The sequence below is a fragment of the Excalfactoria chinensis genome, chromosome 3 (genome assembly GCF_039878825.1).
Source record: "Excalfactoria chinensis isolate bCotChi1 chromosome 3, bCotChi1.hap2, whole genome shotgun sequence".
In the NCBI taxonomy this organism is placed as follows: Eukaryota; Metazoa; Chordata; class Aves; order Galliformes; family Phasianidae; genus Excalfactoria; species Excalfactoria chinensis.
In genome coordinates this window covers 38,184,428-38,208,294 of record NC_092827.1, presented here as the reverse complement: position 1 = coordinate 38,208,294, position 23,867 = coordinate 38,184,428, and the positions used below count along the sequence as shown (strand labels likewise).

At 36.4% G+C, this 23,867-nt stretch overlaps 1 protein-coding gene across 3 annotated transcripts in view; it reads left to right on the top strand.

The window, feature by feature from the left end:
• The window catches only part of ASCC3 (activating signal cointegrator 1 complex subunit 3), a 253,149-nt gene that overhangs the window by 6,960 nt on the left and 222,322 nt on the right, over positions 1-23,867 (top strand). For all 3 annotated transcript variants that reach the window (XM_072331536.1, XM_072331537.1, XM_072331538.1), the window contains exons 2-4: positions 7,107-7,250; positions 9,124-9,274; positions 13,173-13,756. In XM_072331536.1, the coding sequence (XP_072187637.1) occupies positions 7,161-7,250; positions 9,124-9,274; positions 13,173-13,756 (825 nt within the window). In that variant the 5' untranslated portion in view covers positions 7,107-7,160. The remainder of the gene's footprint in view (positions 1-7,106; positions 7,251-9,123; positions 9,275-13,172; positions 13,757-23,867) is intronic.

The window sequence follows — 23,867 nt, the reverse complement described above, 5'->3', positions numbered from 1 at the left end:
TGAGGCAATGGGTGATGTGTTTCATCAGTGGTGACAACAACGATTGGTCACCTCCCTAGTGCAGATTTTGACAGGCACAGCATGTAGACTTTTGTTCATTGCTGTCAAAAATGCATAGCTAGTGAGGGTGACTGTTGAAAAATAATGTTTTGTAGCTTAGAACTTACTCCATTGGGTAGTCTTATTTGTGCTCTTTGTATCTTGTATTTTCCTTGGAAATAAGGAGAAGGCATTCCTTTTGGAGCACCTCTTCCAGTGAATGTTTCAGCTTCAGGAGACACTCCTCCATGGTTAGCTTGATTATTTTCATTCATCTTGTCAAATAAATCTCAGAAAAGTTTTTTCATGTCTGTAAGTTTCAACACCGACATAGGTGAACTTGCCTACATAGGCAGAACAATTCCATTTTGTTTTATTTTTTTGTCTGTCAGGTCGCTTTATCAAAATTACAAGCAATAATGTAGGTACATATGCAACAACATGAGTTCCCTTATGTTTGTGCAGGGATGCATTAGCTGTGTGAGCACGCAGTTTCTGTGTCTGGGAAAAAGATCTGTGCCTCATGTACACCTGCATTAGATGTCTTATATTTTGTCTCATAGGAACATGGCTTTCTTAACCACCCACTAGCTGCCTTAAGTTTTATATAGCTCTCTCAAACTTTTTTCCACATTTTTTTTCTCATAATACTTTCCCATAATGTTTTTCTTTTTATCTCTCACCTGTTTCAGAAACTTTCTCCAAGTTGTATTTGGAATCTTACAGGTTGAGTAAATGTGCAGTTAGGGAGCAATCAGACTCGTAGCGTCACTTTGCATTGTAAGCTGAATAATAGTGTACAGGCACTCTTGGGGATTGCTGTCTTGGTCTTTTATTTTACTGAAATGCTTTTTAAATGCTGAAAATATTATATATGTACTTTTCTCAGAGGGAAAGCTTTGTACTTTCTTCAAAAATATTTGGAGGAGATGCTCTCACTTTAAAATCATTACATTCCAAACTTGAGGCCTATTGAAAATGTGCTTGAGGAAATCAGAGTCATAAGGGATAAGAATGGCACTGAGTGAATAATAAACTGCTAGTTACTTTGAACTGGTCTGTAATGTCGTATTTAGGGCATTTGTTTAATTGTCGATAAATTTGGTAAGTGATTCAGGTGCTTAAGCACACAGCTGTCATCAGTTTAAGAACCTTGTGTAACCTTATGTCCAGCTGCTCTTTCTGAGTATGCAGAGGTTTCCATGAGTCACACTGACCCGGGGAACTACCTTTGATATGGTAAAGAGCCTCAAATGCCAGTAGGCACAATGCTTAGGGCCTAAATCCCACTTAGGTGCCAGTCATAAGCAAACTTTGAATCTTCAGCGTGGTACATGCACAGATCTTCAAAAATGATTTCACACCACCTGGAAGAATATTAGTGGATGTGTCTTGAAGTGTCCTAAAAGAAGTGGGAGTTAGCATATGGATGGTACTTCTCTGTAAAAACTTGTGGTGTCTTATACGTGCATTGTAAACAGAATTGCAGTAGGCAAGTGAGGTGTTTTAAGGAGAGCTTATAGACTGTGTACAGGGTTTGTACCTCCAGTTATGTTTTAGGGGCCAATATTAGAAACCAGTGATTTCTATTAGTTGTGTGTGTCTAGGCACAGTTGCCTGTTATCCTTGAGAGACACAGGTGATTACACAGCTACGTTTATTCTATTCTGGGTAATCCTTGTGTTAATCTGCCTTGTTTGCATAAAGGTATTCACTCACATTTATGCAGATAGTATTTAATAAATCTTTCTAGAAAGGATGGATTGTGATAGCTTTTACCTCTTTCATAATTCTGTTCTACTTAGATCTTCTTGTACAGTGCCACTAGCTATATCTTCACAAGAACATTTTCTCATACAATTACCTTCTGTTTCTTATTTTTCTTCTTGGGGAAATTGAAGAATTTTGTGATATCTGGATGCAGTCCTACCCTCCCATTATGTAATGTTCGGTCACTCCATCCTCCCAGATCAATTTCACTAACGTTTTGAAGTGAGATATTAGAACACCTTTTGATATTCTGAAAGTGCTAATGTGTGTAGCTATAAGCCCTTCTGATGAGAGAAAGGGAGGGGTGCATGGCACACAGTGTAGCTATTTCACTTCTTCATTGTGCTGAAGCATTTATTCCAGTTTTGATATCGACTGAGATCAGTACCATGTACCAAACAGCCTCTGAGCCTTCCTGGGCACGTATTTCTTTATCTTGACATCTCCACTTTGAAGATGGAATGAGTCTTTGATCCATCTTTTTGTGTGGAGCAGAGATCAGCGATGTACAATCCAGACATCTCAAAAGAATTCCAGCATGATGTCTGTGCCTGTTGCAGAAAATGAGATATCTGAAAGTAAACAAAGTATACAATTATTAGCAAAGTTTATATGGCTACCAAAAACAAAACTGGAAGATATTATTATTGTTAATTACTACTAGAACTACCTTGCATTGGCCTGCCATTTTTTATTAATATTTCAGGCTCTATTAAATCTTTATTATCTGTAACTGCCAACTTTATTGTTAGGTGCTGCATTTGGACTGTTTGCAACAAAAATGCTTGGATAAGAAGTTTAAGTGAATTTAAGATGTGTGAAGATTTTGGAGGTCCAGAGGAGGGCCACAAAGATTATCAGAGAGCTGGAGAAGCTCTCCTGTGAAGACAAGCTGTTCAGCCTGGAGAAGAGAAGGCTGCAGGAAGACCTGATTGCGACCTTCCAACGTTTAAAGGAAGTTTATAAACATGAGGGAAATCAACTTTTTACAAGGGTTGATAGTGACAGGACATGGGGGAATGGTTTTAAACTAAAGGAAGATTTCGATTAGATGTTGGGGGCAGATTTTTACTGAGAGAGCAGAGAGGTGCTGGCATAGGTTGCCCAGAGATCATTCTATGATTCTATGGTAATGCAAGTATCCTCATTGTTATCAAATAGCCTTTTTTTCAGCCATCCTTTTTTTCGTTTTAACTGCTTTTTTATTAGAAATGACAAGTGAGAGTGAAATGCTGTTTTCTCCGTGTACTATTTGGTCCATAGCAACCTACTATTAATTGCTGATACCTAATGGCTTTCTTTTATTACTTTAGTTACAAGTAGTAACTTTTTCTAGTTTTCTAAATGAAAAGTTTACACAGATAGCAAGGAACTTTCTCATAATTTAAATTTATAGGCAGTATAGGCAAAATCTGGTAAAATACCTTAATATTCCTTAAATAGTTTAAACATGATAACTGTTATGAGTTTTTAAGGGATGTACCAAGCCCAGTGCTGATTGCTACAGAAGCTGGTACTTCAGCATAGTCTAATACCAGTTGTTGTTTGTAATTCTGTTAATGCTGTGTTATTCCATCATTTGTAAGTAAGGAAAAATTTACATGCAACTTGAAAATAAGGGTGAATTATTTGAGCAATCCCCTTCTCTTAGCCCTACATGGCAGCTGGCTAGTTTTGTTAAGTAGGTTAGAAATATTAAAATAAATGTTACCTTTTGTTTGCTTTCAAATCAGTTGGTCTGTGGTGTTTGTGACATTTTAGTGGAGAAGAAAAAGAGATGGTTCTGTTATTTGCTTACAGGAAAAGAAAAGAAAGGCCAGAAGTGGGAGGAAAACTTACTGGAGTTTTCGGCTTCGTATTTTAACATTAATGTTGGTTACCTTTTGTAATAGCGGTAAGAATGTTTTTAGGTTTAATGAAGGAAAAACCTGCTGAGATTCATGCTGACTGTTAGGTTTCTCTTCAAACAATAAAATGTGAATGGTTTTGTACTTGAATTTTCTTTTAGCTGAGTATAATCTGCTTTTATGTTTTCCTTTTCCACATAAAAGGTTTATATATTTAACTTGCATTTCTTTTAAAAAGAGAAGTAAAACAAGCTTTAAAAAAGATTGCTTCTCCACAACAGTTCACAAAGGTGAATATAGCTTTTCCTGATTTACAAACAGAAATTTAGTAGACAGATGAGTTTCTTTTAAAAGGAAGTGGAAATTTGAGATAGTGCTAGGTATTTGTAAACTCCCGTTCCTTTCTTAAACTAAATAAATGTTGGCAGAATGTGTCTGAATAGTCCTAATTCGTTAGCAAAACCTGACGTGTTTTGCCGTATAAAGTTACACTCATTTTAGGGTTAAATTTCCCTTGGCTTGTTCATCACAGATCAGAGGAGCTGAGAGGAGGCGTGATGGTGGCTGTAGCTCCTGGCAGGGAGTCAGGGGGTAGCGCTGAGGTCTGCTCTGTGTGACAGCAGCAGGGCCTGAGGGAATGGCATGGACCTGCATCAGGGGATAGGGAGTATTAGGGAAAGGCTCTTCACCACAGGGCGGGCATGGAACAAGCTGTCCAGAGCAGTGGGCACAGCCCAGAACTGCTGGAGTTCAAGGGGTATTGACTGGGACAACACTCTTAGCCAGAGGGTCAGAATTTTATCTGGTGCTAAGGGGACCCAGGAGTTCCTTATTCACAAACCAGCAGAATCATTTGATACAGATATTTGCCCATAGCTTCATGTTAAATAGGTTTAATTGTCCCAAATCAGGAGTTTGTTAACCTTACGGTGGCTGCAAGAAAACAAGCAGTAGCTGATACAGTCTGAAAGCAGTTATCTCTGTCAGTATGCTCTGTGTAAAAAATTAAATAAATAAAACATAGGTTAACTTTTTTTAATGTTAATTTATATTGTATGTCAGATGGGCACAGTGTTTTTGACCTAGCATTTACAGCTGGCTCTAGTATGTTATGGAATGATATTGTGAGTTCGTATACCTGTTTTTGCATCTATCCTGTTTTTGAATTGTGGGTCTTGTTCCATTGCAGAGCATATTGGTATACAGGATTTGCAGGATTGCAGGATGTGCATTGCATGCACTGGAGTTAGCCTTGGGATAAGGTGCAAACACCCAAGGTATCTGCACTGTCAAGCCAGCCAGCTCAGACCACAGAACAATATGATGAATGAGGTTGGAGGTTACCTCTGGAGGTCATTTTGCACAACCCCTCCTCAGACAGGACCTTGTGCATCAGGTTGCCCAGGACCGTTTCCAGGCCACTTTGGAGCCTCTCCAAGGAGGGGAAGGCTCTGTAGATCAAGTTTTGAAAGCACGTATGTGTGTTTAGGGCAGAATTTATTAATGCAAACTCAAGTGTAGGGCTTCTGGGCAGGATTTGACTGTTTGTACAAGTCTGTGCTCAGGGAGAGAAGCCTTATTTGTCCTCTGGGATTCCAGCTGTTTTATTTTAGAAAGTATTAACTCAATTAGTAAAGGAGGAAGGAACACTCCTTTAAAGCCACTCTTTAAACGGACAGACTTGGAGGAGAAGCTTTAAATCTCCTAAATGTGTGTATGAAATGTGAATTTTTTAAAAATTGGATTCGGACTTTCTTAAATTACTGGACATGCTATTTCAGAAAGGATAATTACATTAATATGCAATGCTAATATAATTCTAATATTTTTACTGTACAGGACTGTAATTTTACAGAAAAAGGTATTTGAGTTTAGGTAGAAAATACATAGCCAAAATATCATCAGCAACTAATGTCAATACTGTTGCTGGAATAATATGAGTGATTTATCTTTTTTGTTGGCTAGGGATATATTCCCTCAAATATTGAACACTAGTTCTCTGCTTTGATTGTTCTTATAGTGATGACAGTGTGTTTTCAGTAGGAACTATGCTATTATGATGTGACATGTCATATATTCACTGAATATCTTAGAAGTCAGAGTTGTTTTTATGTCTGCTTCTATGCTTGAATTTGAACATGCCCTCTCTATCCACTTCAAAGGCTTGTTTGTTTTCTTTGTTTGTGGCGTTTTTATAAATGTTATATTTTCACATTTTGTAGCTTTATTGTTATAGCATTTCTCTCAAGAATATCAGCTCTTGTGATAGCTTTTTCCAAAAAAGCAACTTCATGTTAGGTTGGGAAGCAAAGATGCATGACAAGGCGGTGACATTTCTCTGTCTGTGATTGGAACGCTGATTTGCTTTTGTGCTATATTGCAGTGTTGATAGCTAAAATACAAATGAGGTCATTAGATGAATAAAATGTTAACTATAATTGGATTAAAGCAGGGAGTTCTGTGCAATGTGAGAATATTCAAAATTGTTTTAGTATTTTATTTTTTTTTAAGTTATTAGATTTCTGGATGGCTGATGGTCTTCAGGCATGCTAAGAATGATGCAGGCCATTACATTTGTAATGGTATCATTAATTGTTTCAAGAATAATCTAATCTATCTATTTGCTACCCCTAGAAGTTGTAGCTGTGCATTAGAATTCATTGAACAATTTAACTGTGGGCGCCTTTCAAAATGAAGCAACTTTGAGAATAGTTTCTGTAAAAGGCTTGGCATGAATACAAGTTCAGTTGGAAGACAGATGTGTTTTGTTGTATAGATATGAGTCTGTTTTGCATAGAAAATAAGAATGTGCAGAAGTAGGCTGCAATCCTGGAGAGTGTGGTGCTGTGTGTCTGTGTGTGCAGCTGTGAGATGAAAACATCCTAAGGCATTCTCTTTTTGGTTTTCTGATAGCACTTTTTTTCCCCTTTTTCTCTTATAGTAGATCAGTGATATGCATGATTTTTTTTCCTCTATTCATTTGCTTTGCTTTCTTTGCTGTTTAGAAATTGTTAAGCAGTTGCCAAAAGGGATGTCCCTGTACCAGTGCTAGAGGCTGTTAATGACCCAAAAACTGTCAGTGCACACTGGTTCAGGGGAGACCTTCAAGCAGGTGGTAATTGCTTACCGCTGTTTGCAGCCAAGTTCAGTTGCCTAGATTTCAATATAATCCTCTTGTGTTAGCAGTGTTAAAGGAGTAACTGCTGCTGCACTAATAACTTTAGGGAATAGAGAGAACATGCTGAGTAACCACCTTGCATTTTGACTGCTGTCTGTGACTGCCACCTCCCTGTCTTCAGTTTTGCTTAAAAATGTTTCTGAGTGAGATTTTTAATTTCTTTAGTCATTGTGCCTTCCAAGTTCTATTTTCTCAAAGTCTTTCAAGTTTCTGATGTGAATTCATCTTTGTAGCATTAACAAAGCCATGTTATTTCTTTCCTTCTTATCTAGGTGCTTGAACTAGGATTTAATTTTTTATCCTATGGATCACTGAATGAGTAACAGATGGCCTTGCCACGACTTACAGGCGCTCTACGCTCCTTTTCAAATGTCACTAGACATGATGATTATAGTGAAGAATTAGCTGACTTAACGGTAAATATATTTTTTTTCAAATTATACTTATAAACTGTTAGTGTATGTAGTAGGAATTTTATGGTATTTAGAATAGAGTTAGTGATGCTTAATTTCGGTACGTATGTTTTTGTTGTTGGTGTTTTTTTTTCCCCACAAGATATGCATTAAAGTAAAAATGCATCGTGAAAATGTGTAATGTGAAATGAAGCTGGAATCCAGAGAATTGCAAATAGAGATTTTCTGAAGGAAAACAAGCATCGCTTCTATCTTCAAGAAGGAACAAGTGAACTACAGGCTGGCCAGCATCACTTTGATCTCTGTGAAGGGGACGGAATAGCTTATCCTGGAAACTGTATTTTGGCACACAAAGGAGAAGAAAATAATCAGTAGTTAGCATGAATTCACCAAGGGGGAGTCATTCTTAACCAACTTGATAAGCTTCTTTGATGAAATCACCAGATGAGTGGGGAGCAGTGGATATCGTCTTCCTCAACTTCAGTGAGGCATTTGATACTGTCTCTTGTAAGATCCTTATAAAGAAGCTGTTGAAGAATGGGCTGGGTGAGGAGACAGGATTGCAAACTGGCTGAGTACCCAGGACTAGAGGACAGTGGTCAATGGCACATAGTTTAATTGAAAGCCAGTAATGAATAGAGTACCCCAGGGGTCAGTGCTGCATCCAGCACTTCTTAACATCTTCACGAATGATCTAGATGATAGGATAGATGGCACCCTCTGTAAATCTGTAGATGACATGAAAATGGGAGTACAATAACATGGTGAGGGCTGCCTTACTGAAAAGTAGGTCTGCAGAAAAGGATCTGAGGGTCCCGGTGGAGACTAAGGTGAACATGTGTCAGCAGTCTGTCCTTGCTGCTAAGAACACAAACTGCGTTAGACAAATCTTGACTGCATTAGACAAAGTGTCTATTGCACAATGTCGTGACACTACCGGGTCAAAGGAGGTAAGTAATGCTTCCTCTCTATTCAGCAATGGTGAAGCCCCATCTGGAGTTCTGTGTCCAGTTCTGGCTCCCTCAGTAAAAGAGAGGCCTGTTTTTGCTGGCATGTGCAGCTTATGGCCACTAAGATTATCAAAGGACTGGAGTGTCAGGAGAGGCAGAGAAAGCTGGGTCTGTTCAGCTTGAAGTCTTGGGGTAACTCATAGATGTCTATAAACACCTGAAGGGAGGATGAAAAGAGGGCATAGTCAAGCTTTGTTCAGCAGTGCACAGTCCCCAAACAAGAGAGGCAGTGGGCACAAACTGGCTCACAGGAAATTCCCTCTAAACTTCAGGAAGTAATTCTGTGCTGTGATGGACCAGTGGCATGGATTGTCCAGAGAAGCTGGGAAGTCTCCTTGGAGGTCTTCAGAAGCTGCCTGGATGTGGGCATGGACACTCTGCTCTTGGTGTCCTTGCTCAAGCAGGTGTTGGGCCATATGGACCCAGAGGTCCCTTCCAACCTCAACTGTTCTCTGAGATCTCTTTAGACATTGCAAAAGTTTAGCTTTCTAAGGAGTTTTCCCTTGGATTGGGGGAAGCAGCCTGTGTCTATCTTTCTCCTTACTGACACTGTTCAGAGATATGATTTAGCAGAGGGCTGTTAGAGTTAGGGTACTATGGTTAGGCTGTGTTTGGACTTGATGATCTTTGAGGTCTTTTCCAACCTGGGTAATTCTATGATTCTGTAAGTATGTAAAGAATAAGTAATAGGGAAATGAATTGCTGTTGTTACAACGTACTGATTGAGTGCAATTCGATAGAGTTTCTTTCAGTCAAGTTGTTTTTGTTATCATTTTTTATTGTTTTTTTTTTTTTTTTTTTTTTTAAATAACCACTGACTGGTATATAAATTCGAAATAAAATATTAAAATATTTTGCATTTTCAGACAAAAAGAACAAAACAACAAGAACAGTTACTGAAGTCTGATCTTACTTGGAAGAAGATAATAAAGTTTGTTGATGACAATTTAGACAAAAAAGAATACCAAACTGTAAATGGTGATTTGAAAACTATATTGCAAGCAGCACAACAAATAGGTAGGTTTTAGTTCTCCAATCATCCAACAACTAATTTCTTTGTTTTTTGTTTTTTGTTTTTTTAATCTGTTGTCTGCCTGCATACTTTCATATTGCTGCAATTTCAGTTCTACTTTAACTCCGTTCTCGCTCTGAGGTATCTTTGAAGTTCCATTTAATCTAACAACTATATGCACAACTACATCTTCTGTTTTATTTTAAAATGTGATTCTGTTTTTATGCTCTTTCTTGTTCTTTGATAGCACTGTTATGTGATGTGTTATGGTTTGTTGCTTTCGCTTATTATGGTGGATTACAGTTTCCTTTGTCATGGCAGCACACTGAGGAAGGAGCAGCCTTGGTGTTAGCTCCTTTAATTCCACAGGATTGGTATCTTAAAAATTGGTTGCAGTGAGTGAATTTTTTTGCTCTAGTGAATTATCAGAAGAAAAATTTCAGATGTATCTCAAGTCACTGACAAGCATTTTAAATTCATCTGAAGTTGCACGTATTCTAAACTTTCTGCTTTGTGGTTCTTTCCTTCCATATCATAAATGTAATGATCTGTTAATTTTATGAACATACAACTGATGTCATTTTATAAAATGATACACTGTCTTTTCTTCTGTGAGTCAATCAATCAGAATTAGGATATTAGGAAGATGTCGATATCCCCAAACTGGAAACAGGCACTTATGTGGTGTTATTGGGGGATCCTTAACCCATCTGTCCCACATATACTCTCACGTGCAAATATATACAGCCATGCTAGCAGATTTGAAACACATTATATGGTCAGAAAAATAGGATAGCTCATTGTTCCACTCTTGCTCATAGTTATCAGCTGTAAAGGTGTCTGACAATTACACCAGCAGTGTCCAAATTGCAGTTCCGAATATAATGATTCTCTTATCACATGTTTTTTGGTGCCATTTGGACTTTCAAATAAACAGTCCTTCTGTAATTACTTTTTCCCAATTGGATCCCTGTTTTCCTGGAATGGAATGGCTTGGAAGGGGCATTATAGATTAGTTTTGCCTTCCTGCAGCAGTCAGGGTTGCCAACCAGTAGATCAGGCACTAGATCAGGTTGCCCAGGTCTATCCTATCCAGTCTGACCTCACACCCCCAGGCATTAGATAGCCACAGTTTCTCTGAGCAACCTGTTCCAGTGCCTCATCACCCTCTGAGCAAAGAATTTCCTCATTACCTATCCTCTTATAGTTTAATACAATTGCCCCAGGTAAAATGTTTTATTTTGGTGAACCTTTAGTTCATTTTCTTTTTTGTGATTCAAACAGCTGTCCTGTAGTGGCTTTGGTTTCTTTGCCAGTGAAATATATATATAATTGTTTTCCATATTTGTCCTCATTTTGGGTGCTATTGTATTTTTTGTAAGTTATGTAACCTAAATCTCAGTATGCATTTTTGTGGAAGCACTGCTTGTGAGATCTGCATTCTACTTAAATGTGAGACTCACCTGGGAGAGGGAAACTAAAGTTTAAATAAAGACCAGTCTGGCTCAGCAAACTGTGAACTAGAGCTGGAGAGAGATTTGGCAGTGTCATCGTCCTTTAATGTGAATATTTATATCCATAACAAGCAACCTGGGACAAGTGGAGGAGAAGAACTGCATGGTTATTTTAAATATCCACTGGTTACAATATAACTGTAAGAGATACTACAGTAAAATTAGGGTTGATAAATATGACTTTAATCTTCACAACAGAAAAGATAAACCATATGAGGTATAGCAGGTAGGACAAAATATGGTGGTAGAAAATAAATTGATAAATAAAATCAGTATATGATGTTCTTAGCTGTTAATGTTATCCATGAGAATAATTTGGGAGACTTGCCGGACCAAGGTTATTTTTGTGATAGAAGGAAAGGGCAAAACAAATAAATGCATCATTATTTAGTCAGAATGAGTTAAGATGAAACCATCAGCTTTGATGCTTCTGAACAAAGATATGGTAACGTGAGCAAGTAAAAATACAGCTACTGAGGCACAAAATGAGTGGGCAGTAATATTCCTACCATTGTCATTGGAGGTGTGCAGTCAGAGAAGTTAATTGACTGCATACTGTTTTTGTTTAATTTGAAGGAAATGAACTCTCATCCTAGGCAATGGATTATGAAATATTCATTTACTTGACAGGGGAAGTATTAGTAACCCAAATGATGTGATTGGTTTAAAAGAGAAAACAAAAAGGGGTAGTGTCTCTTGCCATGTTTGCTGGCTCATATGTCCTTATATGTTTGGAAGGGTGAGGAATTATTTTCTCAGCAGATGTTTGCACAAAACGGGAGGCACTGATAGGAGAATGAGCCCTTAATAAGTCAAAGGGCTGTTTCTGAATATTTCAGTATTAAAGTTCTTTTTATTTAATACAGTGTACTTCTGCTTCAACAATGGCAACTTGTAAAATAATGGTATGTATTTGTACATTAGGAATATGAGTGTAGTTCATGCAGCCCAGTTTTAGGTGTAAGTTTTCAAGCTTTTTTTTTAAAAAAAAAAACAAAAAAACAACATAAATCAAAAAGTAATTTCTTTATGGTTTAGGATAAATAAGGGGAATAAACCAGGTCATTTCCACCAATACTTATTTACATACATCTTGAATGTGTATGACTTCACCTTTATGTAGTTTATCTTCCATATCTAGGTATCTAATTGTTATGTAAATACAACCTAAAACATATTCATGATCTTCTAATCTTTTCACAGTTTACTTTAGTGAAATTCAAAAGAAATAGTGAAGTTGTATGGTAGGTTTCTAGGTACTTGAATACATAGGCCAATAACTGGACAGCAGAGTAGAGTCAGGCACAAGACTGTTTTGGGTACTCATAAATAACCAAATTAATTACACAACATTACGGGTTTGGGTTTTTTTTTGTTAAGTGTTATTAAATTAAGATGTTCACTTTAGCAGCTCTTTCAAATTAGCAGTGCTTGGAGGTGTTACTCACTTGAATCGTATTGTTTTCTGTTGGAGTTACGCCAATCAATCCCGAATTAACCACATAAAGACATCTTGAAAATAGCAGTTTGTAAGCCTTGACAATAAGCTTTTTAAGATGCTGTGAAAGATTATGAAATCTTGTGGATTTCATAAAATGGTGGAGCAGTCTGCCTTGCTTCTTAGTTTTTAAAGTTAATTTTTAAAGTGCAGAAGAAACTTACACATATTGTTCTTGTATTCAAGGGGAGAGAGAACAGGAAAATAGAAAAGGAGGAGAGAAAAATTAAAAAGGCATGCTGCCTGCCTCTGTTTATTTTTACCCATTATGTCTTTTTTCATTTTGCTTAGATGTGACACTTAGGTTAATCACATAGTATGTTTGCTTATATTTTCCTTGAGTGTTTCTAAGAATATTTAAGAGGTAAATATGACTTTTTGTAGGTAGCCAGTAAGTATAAATTCACACATATATTTGCTTTAACTTCTTTGGACAATTTTTGTAATATACAATGCATTCTGTAGTATCAGAAGCAAGAATGTAGTAATTTCCAGCTGAGTTCTCTATGTTTAGTCTGGTTTGAATATTCAGATTAGGCAGTGAATAAACATTGATTCAACATAGAATTCTGCTGCCGTTAAAAAGCTGGTAAATTTACTAGTGTGAATATAAGACCTAGGCATGCTTTTGCTCTTACTTGGAAAAATAAGAAAGCACTGGTAATTCCTAATATGAATTTCTAATAAGTAGAAGGGGTAATGAAGACAGATGCTTTACTATTTCTTGTATTTTATAATTCAATAGCTTGCAACAATTGCTACTTTTTATTATGGTCGTCATTTCACATCTTTGTTGATGAGACTTGCAGGAAATTGAGTACAGTTATGTTATAAGCAATGAATGAGAATTAGTTTGAAGTGTATAAAATTACATTTGTTTTTTTTTAACAGTTGGAGCTGAAAATGGACAAGAAGCAATTGAAAGCGGAGCTGTTTTTCTCTTTAAGACATTTTACAGGAAAGAATGTGTTGGTCATGATGAGACAAAGGCCATCAAGCAGATGTTTGGGCCATTTCCATCATCATCTGCTACTGCAGCTTGTAATGCCACATGTCGGATTGCTTCTCACTTCACTGAAGAACAGCTTACAGCCCTCATACAGATGGCTGAAGAGCAAAATGTTGATAACAGAGTGTTCTTTGGTAAAAATATAGTGTTTTCATTTGACATGCATGATTTGGACCACTCTGAGGAGCTGCCTGTAAATGGTGAGGCTGATTCACAAAGAATTATAAGCTTAGATTATAAGAAATTTCTGAATAATCAGCTGGACCATTTAAAGAACTGCTGTAATGAGAAGTCTGATCTCAAGTCTTTGGAAAAAGTAGACGATTCTTTTTTATGGTCTGAAGTTGGAAAGTATCTGAATGAATCTCAGAGTGGTACCCCTGGAGGACCAACAACAGAAGATCTCTGCTGTACTTTGTATGAGATGCTTGCTTCTCCCAAGAGCGGTGATGAGCTTCAAAATGAGGTAGAGTATTAACTATACTGTATGTATTTGAATGTTGCACAAGTTCCAGACTATTTCATATTAGATTATGCCAACATGTATTTATGGAAGTGTAATCTGTGCTTTCTTTGTCTTTAGAAAAATTTCATGGCAGCAATCTCAATCCAACAGACAGGTGATGGCTACAGAATGAGTTGTTTTGTGAATAGTCTTATTTTTTCTCCATAAGAGACAAGCTATTTTATTTTATTTTATTTTATTTTATTTTATTTTATTTTATTTTATTTTATTTTATTTTATTTTATTTTATTTTATTTTATTTTATTTTATTTTATATTTTTTTGCTGACTTTTCTTGTACATTATTTCTAAGCAATTGCTCTTTTAAACTACCATATGAACATATAAGAACTTGCAAATCCACACCAAAGAAAACTTTCTGGGGCTGGAAGTGAAGGGAAGTAGAACTTGTGCTGGTGGACTGCACAGGTAGTGCTATTATTATTATTATTATTATTATTATTTTCAATAAGGAAGTAGGTTTATCACAAGAAGAGCAGGGAGAACTTGAGGGGAGAGAACACAGTTTCTGGGAGGCTGCAGCTAAAGTATAGGCATAGTGGTAGAAAGGGAGGGATGTTTAAAGACTAGCAAACAGGATTTGAAGATGTGTACAGGAAAGATGAATGCATGGAAGGAGAACGCTATTTTTGAACAGGATTGGGAAAGAATTCCTGCTATTTTCCAACCACTTCTGACAAATTTTCTATCTCAGTGGCATTGCAGGAAGTATGGTTTTAATAATGATAAAAGAAGAAAAGCTCTTTGTTATTGTATACGTGGCTTTTTGAAGCTTAATTAGCAGGACTTCACTTCTTTTCTTTGCCTTTCCAGAAAGGAAAAGATAGTTTCACTTGATTGTCTGAAATGTGTAGCTTGTGTTGGATTTTTAAGAACATTTAGTAGTAAAGATAAATATTTTCTCCTCGTTCTGCTTAATTCGGCTCTCCCACCTCACCTGTACTTCTCTAAAACCAGAGAAAGTTTTACCTTGTGAGTACAAATGTGGTTAGCATGCTGCCTTGCAACACCTCATTAGTTCATTGTTTGCTGCATGGTTTGAGGATGGTACATGTGAAGAGATATCAGTTTAGAATCAGTCTGATCACTTTTTTGAAAGGTAGTTGTCATTTCTATTGTGCTGTCTGTAAAAGCAGTCATGACTTGGAAAGTTTCTTATGGATTTTGCCTTCACTTGGGAATTGATTTTACTACAGCGGTGCTGCTGGTGGCAGCATTATGAGCAGATGGTGCTCTCAAACCTGAAGATAACCCATTTGTAGAGCTGGGTCATAGATTTGTCATGTGAGATGGTATATGTTTGACCGTGCATACTGAAAATCAAGCTGGTAAATACATGCTCTAGGCTCTATAAATTACATTTTTATTTATAAACCAAGGAGAACGAAGCATTCATGTGAAAGGATAATTACTTGTAAATACAAACCAGGTTGGTAAAATAGAGTTGCATATTTTAAAACATGTTCGTTGTCTGTTTTGCTGTTTAGGCAGGTTACACATTGACTGTTTATTGCTAGTGAGGAATGTACTAGTAGTGAGAATATAGGGGAGTTGAATCCTCTAGGGTAATTTCATTTGATCCTTAAATTTAAGAATTAAGAAGCTGAGCTTTTTTGTTTCATTTAAAGGAGTGACATACTGTTTTTGTACTGTATGTACAGATGTACACATTTGTTTTATCTTCTTAACGAACTCTACAAGGAATTGAAATCAGCTTCTGTCTCCAGCACCGTGCAGCTTACAATTCTAGTGATTGGGGAGGTACAAGTAATACCTTGTTCTTTGTATTCCCTGTTAAAGAAGACTTCACACTTCCTTTGGGGCAGTTTGTCTATTTGACATCACTGGCAACTGTTAATTAGAGGAATATTGACTATTGTGCTTGAAATTATAACTTATTTTCTAAGTATTTATGATTTTTGCTTTTCACTGGGGACACAGTCTTGTGAAACTAAATGACAGATACTGGAATGTGCTATTCTCTTTGTGTGTCAGATCCCGTTGATGAGTATGGAATGGTAACGATGTGACAAGAACATTATTTAAAAGTAGGAAGAGCTCATGAGTAGCTATAGAGCTTAGCCTAATAACCGTCACTGATTTTATTTATTTAGTTACTATTCAAAGAAAGGTATGCAGGGCATTTCTCAATTCTCATACTCTGTTTCTACTATATGACTCTTGGGAATGAAATCTTGAGGCTCCTGAGAGCATTTCAGTAACACTGTCCCTAACTCCTCCAGAATAACTAGAAAGAAGTTTGAGTTGTTTAGTGTCACTTTGGTTATGCTCTCATATTCTCAAAGGCTACATCTCTTTTTCCTGTGAACACTTGTCATAATTTATCTACAAAGTATTTCTGAATAGTAGTCTGGAGATGTCTATCTCTACTTTTACAGTAACTCACAGATACATTATCCCTTTATGATAAAGAAACAGAGAGAAATATCCTATAGAGATGAAATAACCATAGGAAAAAACCCTCAGTGGAACCCAAGTCATGTTAAGATCTAGTTTATGTTGCAAAAATATAAAAACCTATCATTTATTTATCTCAAGGTGAGGAAAGAACTTACATGAATAAAATTAAGAAACATTAATGTCACTGATTGTGTTAGATTAGGTGTTATTTTCCAGACAATATTTTAAATGCTCTATAAATGACTGGAACTGGGCTATGATGTGAAACAGGAGAACTATATTGTAAAACAAACAAACAAACAAAAACAACAACAGAAAACATTGTAAATAGTTGTTTGCCTATTATGTGAGTAGTACATATGTTTACTTCTCTGCATGTATGATGTGATACGTTCATTTGCCTTTAAGTTGCACAGAGTTTATTTCTTCACCTTCTCTGGTCTGCTTTATGGCTGTGACTATCTCTGTCTCCTTGCATTAAATGGTAATACGCACACATGTGTAAAAATATATATCACAACTTGAACAGGTAACTAGCCCATGAGAAATGGCTCATGTTAGCTGTGAATAAGTATCCTTGCTTTCAGTGAATGACCTTGCTAGTCCTGATTTGCAATGCTTTACTGTCCCCTATATGTATATGTGTGCCTCCGGTGGCGCAGCGGTAGAATTCCCGTTTGCAACACCAGGGGGCCCGGGTTCGAATCCCCCCCTGTGGAGCAGGGGGTAGAAGTGCCGCTCTGCTACACAGAGGGCTCGAATCCCGGGAGTTGGACTCGATGATCTCTAAGGTCCCTTCCAACTCGCACAATACTATGATACTATGATATATATAATATATGGGAAGAATATATATATGTTTGTGTGGCCATGATACTTAGGGGTGATTGCAGGCATCTTGTCAGCTGAGCACCACCAATATCTGCTGGGGGAAACCCCAGGGCAGATGTTGTAATACTAGCTTACCACCCCCAGTAATTAGGTGTCAGTGGGTGGAGAGCGTGCTGGTTGTCTCCAGTAATGTGTGTACCTCTCTGTTAAAAAAGATTAATGTTCACCCGCGCTTAGTTTCTTTTGGGATCAGTAAATCTTACACAGAAGTGCTGGCACTTTTGCATTACAAGATGTCTTTCAACTGTAGCACCAGGATTTCCATCAGTTAAATATAATCCAACTGCATTGCAAAATCTCACACTGGGGAAACAAACATTTCCCATTCCTTAATTTCTAAGAGTAATTCAGAGTTTATCATTCTGAAAACTGATAGTTGACTTCTTCCTTGTCATAAACATCTGAAAGCAACCTGGTGATGATAGTGCAGTAAGAGACCAAAGGTGGTTATGGGAAGTTTGGAGGTGCTGATGCCTTACTCCAAGGGTCAGAAAGATTCACCTCGCAACAAAGTAGACCTGAAGTCAGAAAAGTAGAGGATAGGGAATATGGATTTGATATGGTCAAAATAAAGTAGTCAAGAGTTGGGCAATATCTCTTCCTGTATAGGGAAAAAATATTCCCCTATATGAAACCATTCATTAATACAGTCATCATCAGAGCTAGGGGATTATAACTTTAATATTAAGATCAGTCTTTTTCATGCTTCTTCTGGAACTTATGTTATGCTAATATAATTTTACAGTTTTATTAAAAATAGTGTTGTGTGTTAATTCTTCTTCCTTTCATTGTGGTGTTTCTGCTTCTCTGAATGGTTGCTGTAGGAAAAGGCTTTTAGATGGGTTTTCTTCTCTGCTATGTAAAGCTCTGTTGTTTCTGAGATTTCTGCCTTTAACTTCTTTTAGCTGCATTAGTCACCAATGGCAATATACTGTTTTGTTTTTTTTTTTTTTCTTTTTATTTATTCATTTTATTTTCTCTTTTCCCCTGCTTGATTTCATCTATTCTGTTTTGCCCTACTGTAATCTTGTCATGAGTGTCTGCTAATGTGCTTTTTGGATCTAACATGTAAATGCTCTTGGGATGAAAAGCAAGGGGAATTTAAGTAATTTGTTCAGTCAACCATCTGGTAGAAATGTTCTCTGTGTCTGCCAGCAGCCTTTCTGAAAGAGCAAAGAAGAGTGAAGGAGAGCAAAGGCTATATAAAGTTTCACAGGATCTGGAAGAGACCTTTCCTGTCAGTGAAACAATACCTAAATTAAGAGAAGGCTTATTAATCAAAGAATGTGGAAAACTTTGTCCCAGCCTCTTCCTTCCAGAGTGCTCTGAAATCTTGTTGCATAATTGGTTAAAGCAAACCCTTGCTATCTGATATCTGGTTTTATTAAGGGCTGTTTTTATGGTAACTTTTCCTGTGCTACAGTTGTCCTTTTCAATTTTTAAACCATTAAACTGTTAAAAAATGACTGTTAAAGAACTTTATTTCCAGACTTATGCTACTCTTTTTCAACACTGCCTTTCCTTTCATTTATCCTCCAGGCAGTTCCTTGCCAACTTTTCATTACTGTACTAGTGCTCATCTTCATGAACTTAACAGTTACCCATGTGGAATGCTGCATTATTTTAAAAGAAGTCCGGATGTGAGACAACTGTTGTTTACTTTCTAGATTAATGAAGTGTTGGACCGACTGATGTACCTCTAATAAGTTCATGCTGCGTTTATGTGATTTTCCATTTATCTGCATCCCTGATTTTTTTCTTTTCCAAAAATCTCCCTTTTTTTTTTTTTTTTTTTTTTTGTCTCAAATCATATGTATATTTATTCAGTGTTGTTACACTCCTGAACTATAACTTCCTTTGTCACTTTCTGAAGATTCCTGAATGATTATCCTGTGCTCAGGCTACAAGGATGGGGAACTGTTTGGTTTCTAGGTTTGATGTGATCACTTTTATAACCATACTTCTTTCTTTTTAACCACTGTATTCTTTAACGCAAAATCATGTATTTTTCTTTAACAAGAGATGAATTGCAATTTTAAATTTCAGTTAAAAGTAATGAAAATAACAGTTTGGTGGTTAAGACTTGGAAGGGAAGTAACCAAGATTCAAAATTTCCCTTTCAAATGGGAAATTTATGCTGTTGTAAGAGACCCAGTTAGTGAAGTCAGCAGGAGAACAGAATGGTAAGCAGGCCAGGAGACTTTTAAAGCTGAATACACTTAAATTGTTCTCTGATGTGGAGATACGTGCCAATAAATAAAAGAAATATAAGAGTTGATAGGGTGCTTCCCCTCAGCCATCGTTGTAATAATCTTTTAAGCTGCTTTTATAGTCTACTCAGACAAATCTAGTATAGCATCACTACTTCCTGGAAACTTGCACCGCTCCTTATGAATAGGAAATTTCCATATAAAGATATTATTAGGTGTTTATTACAGAGTTTAAAAACAAAAACAAAAAAGAAGAAACGAAAAGATATCCACAACTGTTGAGTTTCTTCAGGTTAGGCAAACTTGGATGTAAATGTGTGTCTTCCCTTTTCCACTCCTGCTTTTCAACATTAGTGCTTGTCACTGTATTACTTAGACTACTCCAATTGCTCAAACTTCTCTTGATATTAGAAATGAAATTTTATGTCTATAAACTGTGTATTTCAGCCTGCAGTGGTGACTTTTTTAGCATTTCTTCATGTTTAAAATGAAGTACAGTCGACAAATCTTTCACTGCAGGTTGGAAATCTGAGGGCACATCATTTGTGGTAAACTGTGACTGGTCAGTTTTGTTAATTCTGGTCAGAAAAAAAAGCATAGTCAATGCGTCATATATTTTGTTGTGGTTTTTCTTCCTAGGAGCCCTTTAGTTACCTCTGATTTTTGTGCAAAAGCCTCTGTTTGTGGTGTTTTGTTCATCTTTTTTTTTTTTTTTTTTTTTTTTTTTTTAATCTTTTTAATATTGGCTACTGAATGAATTTCTGATATGTATACTCATATTGTGTACTTTGTTACTCTATAAATTTATCAGTTGTGAAAAGAGATGAGTTTCTTTTTATGTTCACTGGATAATCTTCATTACTTTATTTGCTGTATTCCCTCACAGTGCTGCAAGGAAAAGACATTTGTGGAGCTAAATTTCACCTTTAGCTATCATGAGTTTTCAGAAAGTCCTGTAGTTCTTGGATTACTTTCGCTTCCTGTAGCTGATGCAATCTCATCTTATTTGATCAAAGCTTCCTTCCTTGCTTCCCAAAATTGAAGTTATAACTGAAAAGTAATGCTGTGTATAATATTATAGTCTGACCATTACAAAGGGTGCGTTTGGAGTGACTTACATTAGTTGTTGCCATTTATTTTGGAGAATATATTGTTGTTTTTTTATTACTCTGCTTTGAGCAGCAACATAAGTAAAAGTGGTAGACTGGAGTTTGGTGCGAGTATATTCTGGAATGAGTCCAGTGGAGGGACACAGGTTTGAAAGACTGGAGTATCTGGTGCATGAGGAGAGCTCAAAGAGCTGTGGATGGTCAGCCTGGAGATGAGAAAGCTTAGGGGGATGAGAACAACGTCATTTGGTGTTGAGGGGTAAAGAAACTGGAGCCAGAGTCTTCTCAGTGATATCTTGTGGTGGAGCAATGGGGCATTAACTGAAATACAGAAAATCCCATGTAAACATCAGCTTTTTTTTCCATCTGAGTGTGGGTCAGAAGACGGAGTCTCCATCCCTGAAGTGATCCTTGGAGGTTCCTTCCAACTTCCACCTTTCTGTTTTTCTTTGGTTTTAGTTGAAGCAAGTTACTGGAGAAATGTTTTCACAGCATCATATAGTCTTTTGAAGCTCAGAATCTTCTTGTTTTGTAACAAATTTCTCATTAGTAGAATCACTTCTTAAGTAAATGGAGCAAACCTTTAAAGTGCTTATATTTTAACCTTATGAGTAATTTAATGAATTATAATGTACAGGAAATAAATAATCCTTGTATTGCAAGTATTTGCAATTACATTGTAAAGTGACCTTGATTTCAGATGTGTTAAATTGGTCTCCTAAACTAAGTATCCATAAATAATGGATGTTTGTTATTCAGGGAAATCACTCATTTTGTCTCCTGAAATAAACAGGGATTTGTAATGGTTGGTTTTCTCGTATGAGAAAATTAATACAGTATTAATTTATATGAGCGAATTTCTAATATCCTTTAAAAGCCTAACATTATTTATGTGATCATTTCAATTTTTTTGTATGTGTAAGCTAAGACAGATGTAACATTGTGAAATTACACTGAAATACAGTTCAACGAGGAAACACATTGTACAGTTTGAAATGCAAACCAGCAGGCTTACATATACTTACTGCTTAAGTGAATGGAAGTGCATATGTAGCTTCACGTAAAATCACATTATAGTTCAGAATAAGACAAGCCAATGTACAGATTTTATAGTGATTTAGTGTGCTTTTTGTCAGTAGGACCCACTACAGGCACTCTTATCTGTATTTGCTGATTTCTTGCTCACTCTGAAATACTTACTTTCAAGTGCAGTAAGAATTTTAGCATTAACATTTTATAAGTAAAAGCTATATGTTCTTGCTGCTAGTTTAAAAATAAAAAAGTTTTATATATATACATATATATATATATACATATATATATATATATACATACATACATATATATATATAATAAGTAAACAGTTGACTTAAGGAAGATTCAACGGTTATTTTTAAGCCTGAATTCAGGTTAATAATTCTCAAATCTGTATTGCTTCCTGAGCAGTATGAATATGCAATTCATGTTAAGAGAGCTCTGACCTCTTCACAGTTTGTGTTATAGTAGTGACTGTAAAAAATGTTTTCTTATTTCATTTGTTGTGGACTTGTGTGACACTTAGGGGCTGGTTTTGAGATCACGCTTCTGGTGTACTATGCAGGCTCCAAGAAAGATGCTTTAGAGAAAAATGCTGAGCAATCAGCTTTGCGCTCAGTATTTGGCTAATGCTTTTTATAGGCTTGGAGTGCAAGCAGAGTTTGATTTGTTCATGCTGTGTGAATATTGCCCTGACTACAAACCTAGCTTTCCCATCAGAAATGCACGTTGTGAAAGTATATATGTGATTTTCTTTTCTTGTTGGTTTGTTTGTTTGTTTGTTTGTTTGCCTTGAAAAAGCAACTCTTTAAGCGGACAGTGAAGCATCAGCTTTTTGCTGCTTGCTGGAGTGAAACTGTCAGACTTAGCAATGCTTGGCTCTTACAAATATCAAACATGAATGTTTTGCCACTGGAAAGCAGCTTGTCACAAGCTTGATGCATTGGAATGCTAGTGATTGCCTTGGTGCTCCGGGAAGATCCTCAGTTCCCCAACGAAGCCAGATCCAGGCTCTGCTGTGTGAGCTGCCCCTCCTGTCTTCATTACTGAGACTCCACCTGCAGCTCTTTGCACTTCTCTGAGGCAGAACCAGAGGTGCTCTGAGTCCCTGCTCATGGCTGCTGTTTTCCTAGAGAAGTTTGTTATCAAAAGGAGATTGAATACTGCTCAGGGCTGATAGAATAGCTTCAGTAAACAACCTGCACAAAATGTAGTGGAAATTAGTTTTTGAAATATAATGTGTAGCCTAATGTGCTAAGGCATGAGTAAGCAGTACAGCATGTTAGCGGATGAGAAGTTCAAATGAACCAGGATCTACAGTGAGTGGGAAAGTGGCTGACTTGATTGTCCAAAGTGGAGGAAAGAGGAAAAGTGAATATGTTTTGAAAACTGAGCAAAGCTATAAAGCGATGAATGCTGATCATTTGAGGTGTGTAATAGCAGACAGAAAGCCTCAAGCATAAAGTCTTAGCATCATTAAAATAACTTGGATGTTTGTTCTCCATTTGAAACAGTCTTGGTTTTTATTACTTGTGTTAGTACGTACTTAAGTTTTTACCCACTCTTCCAAAGTGATTTCTGAATTGTTTGTGCACATATAGCTGTTCTATTTCATTCAAAGCCAGCAAAGTAACACCAATACAAAATTTGGGTTTCACTAACATGTATTTCTGTGTGCCTTGGGAAATCTTACCTTTGTGTTTTTATGAGACTTTCCCACAAAGGAATTGGTTCTGTGGATACAGATTCACTGGTTAACTCTCAAGTGGTTTTAACTATTAACACAGTAAAATTAAGGTTAAACTTGAACAAGCTGATGTAGTAATAAATACATAAGACTTTTAACAAAAATTTACTTTTTATTCAAAATTGAAGAGTGAGTTAGGTTACACTAATGACTTCTATGTTGTGATAATGTAATATATATAATAATATAAGCTAATTCTATATAGAGCAGCTGAATACATGTATATATGGGTAGCTTCTCATGAGCTATCGTATTCACTACTTCACTGATCATAGGAGATAATGGATGTTCTGAAACATTTTTCAAATACATATATGCATGTGTGTATATATAAATCTATATATAGGCACATACATAATACTATCTTGTATTACTCAGCAATATTTATTGAAGTTCAAAGCTTACTGAGGTTAGGTTTGTGGAGACCACTTGTAGAAACGGCAGAAAAAAACACTGAGCTTTTTTAATGTAGAAGTCATTATAAAATCTTTTCTTACTAACGTTAAATTTTGGTTCATTAAAAATGAAAACAAAATTACTGAAGCTGGTTGAGTGAATGGATTTTCAGGAAGAATATATATTTTTTTTCAGTGGCAGAATATCCTGTCACTGAAAGTGGCCAAATTAAATATCCTGACA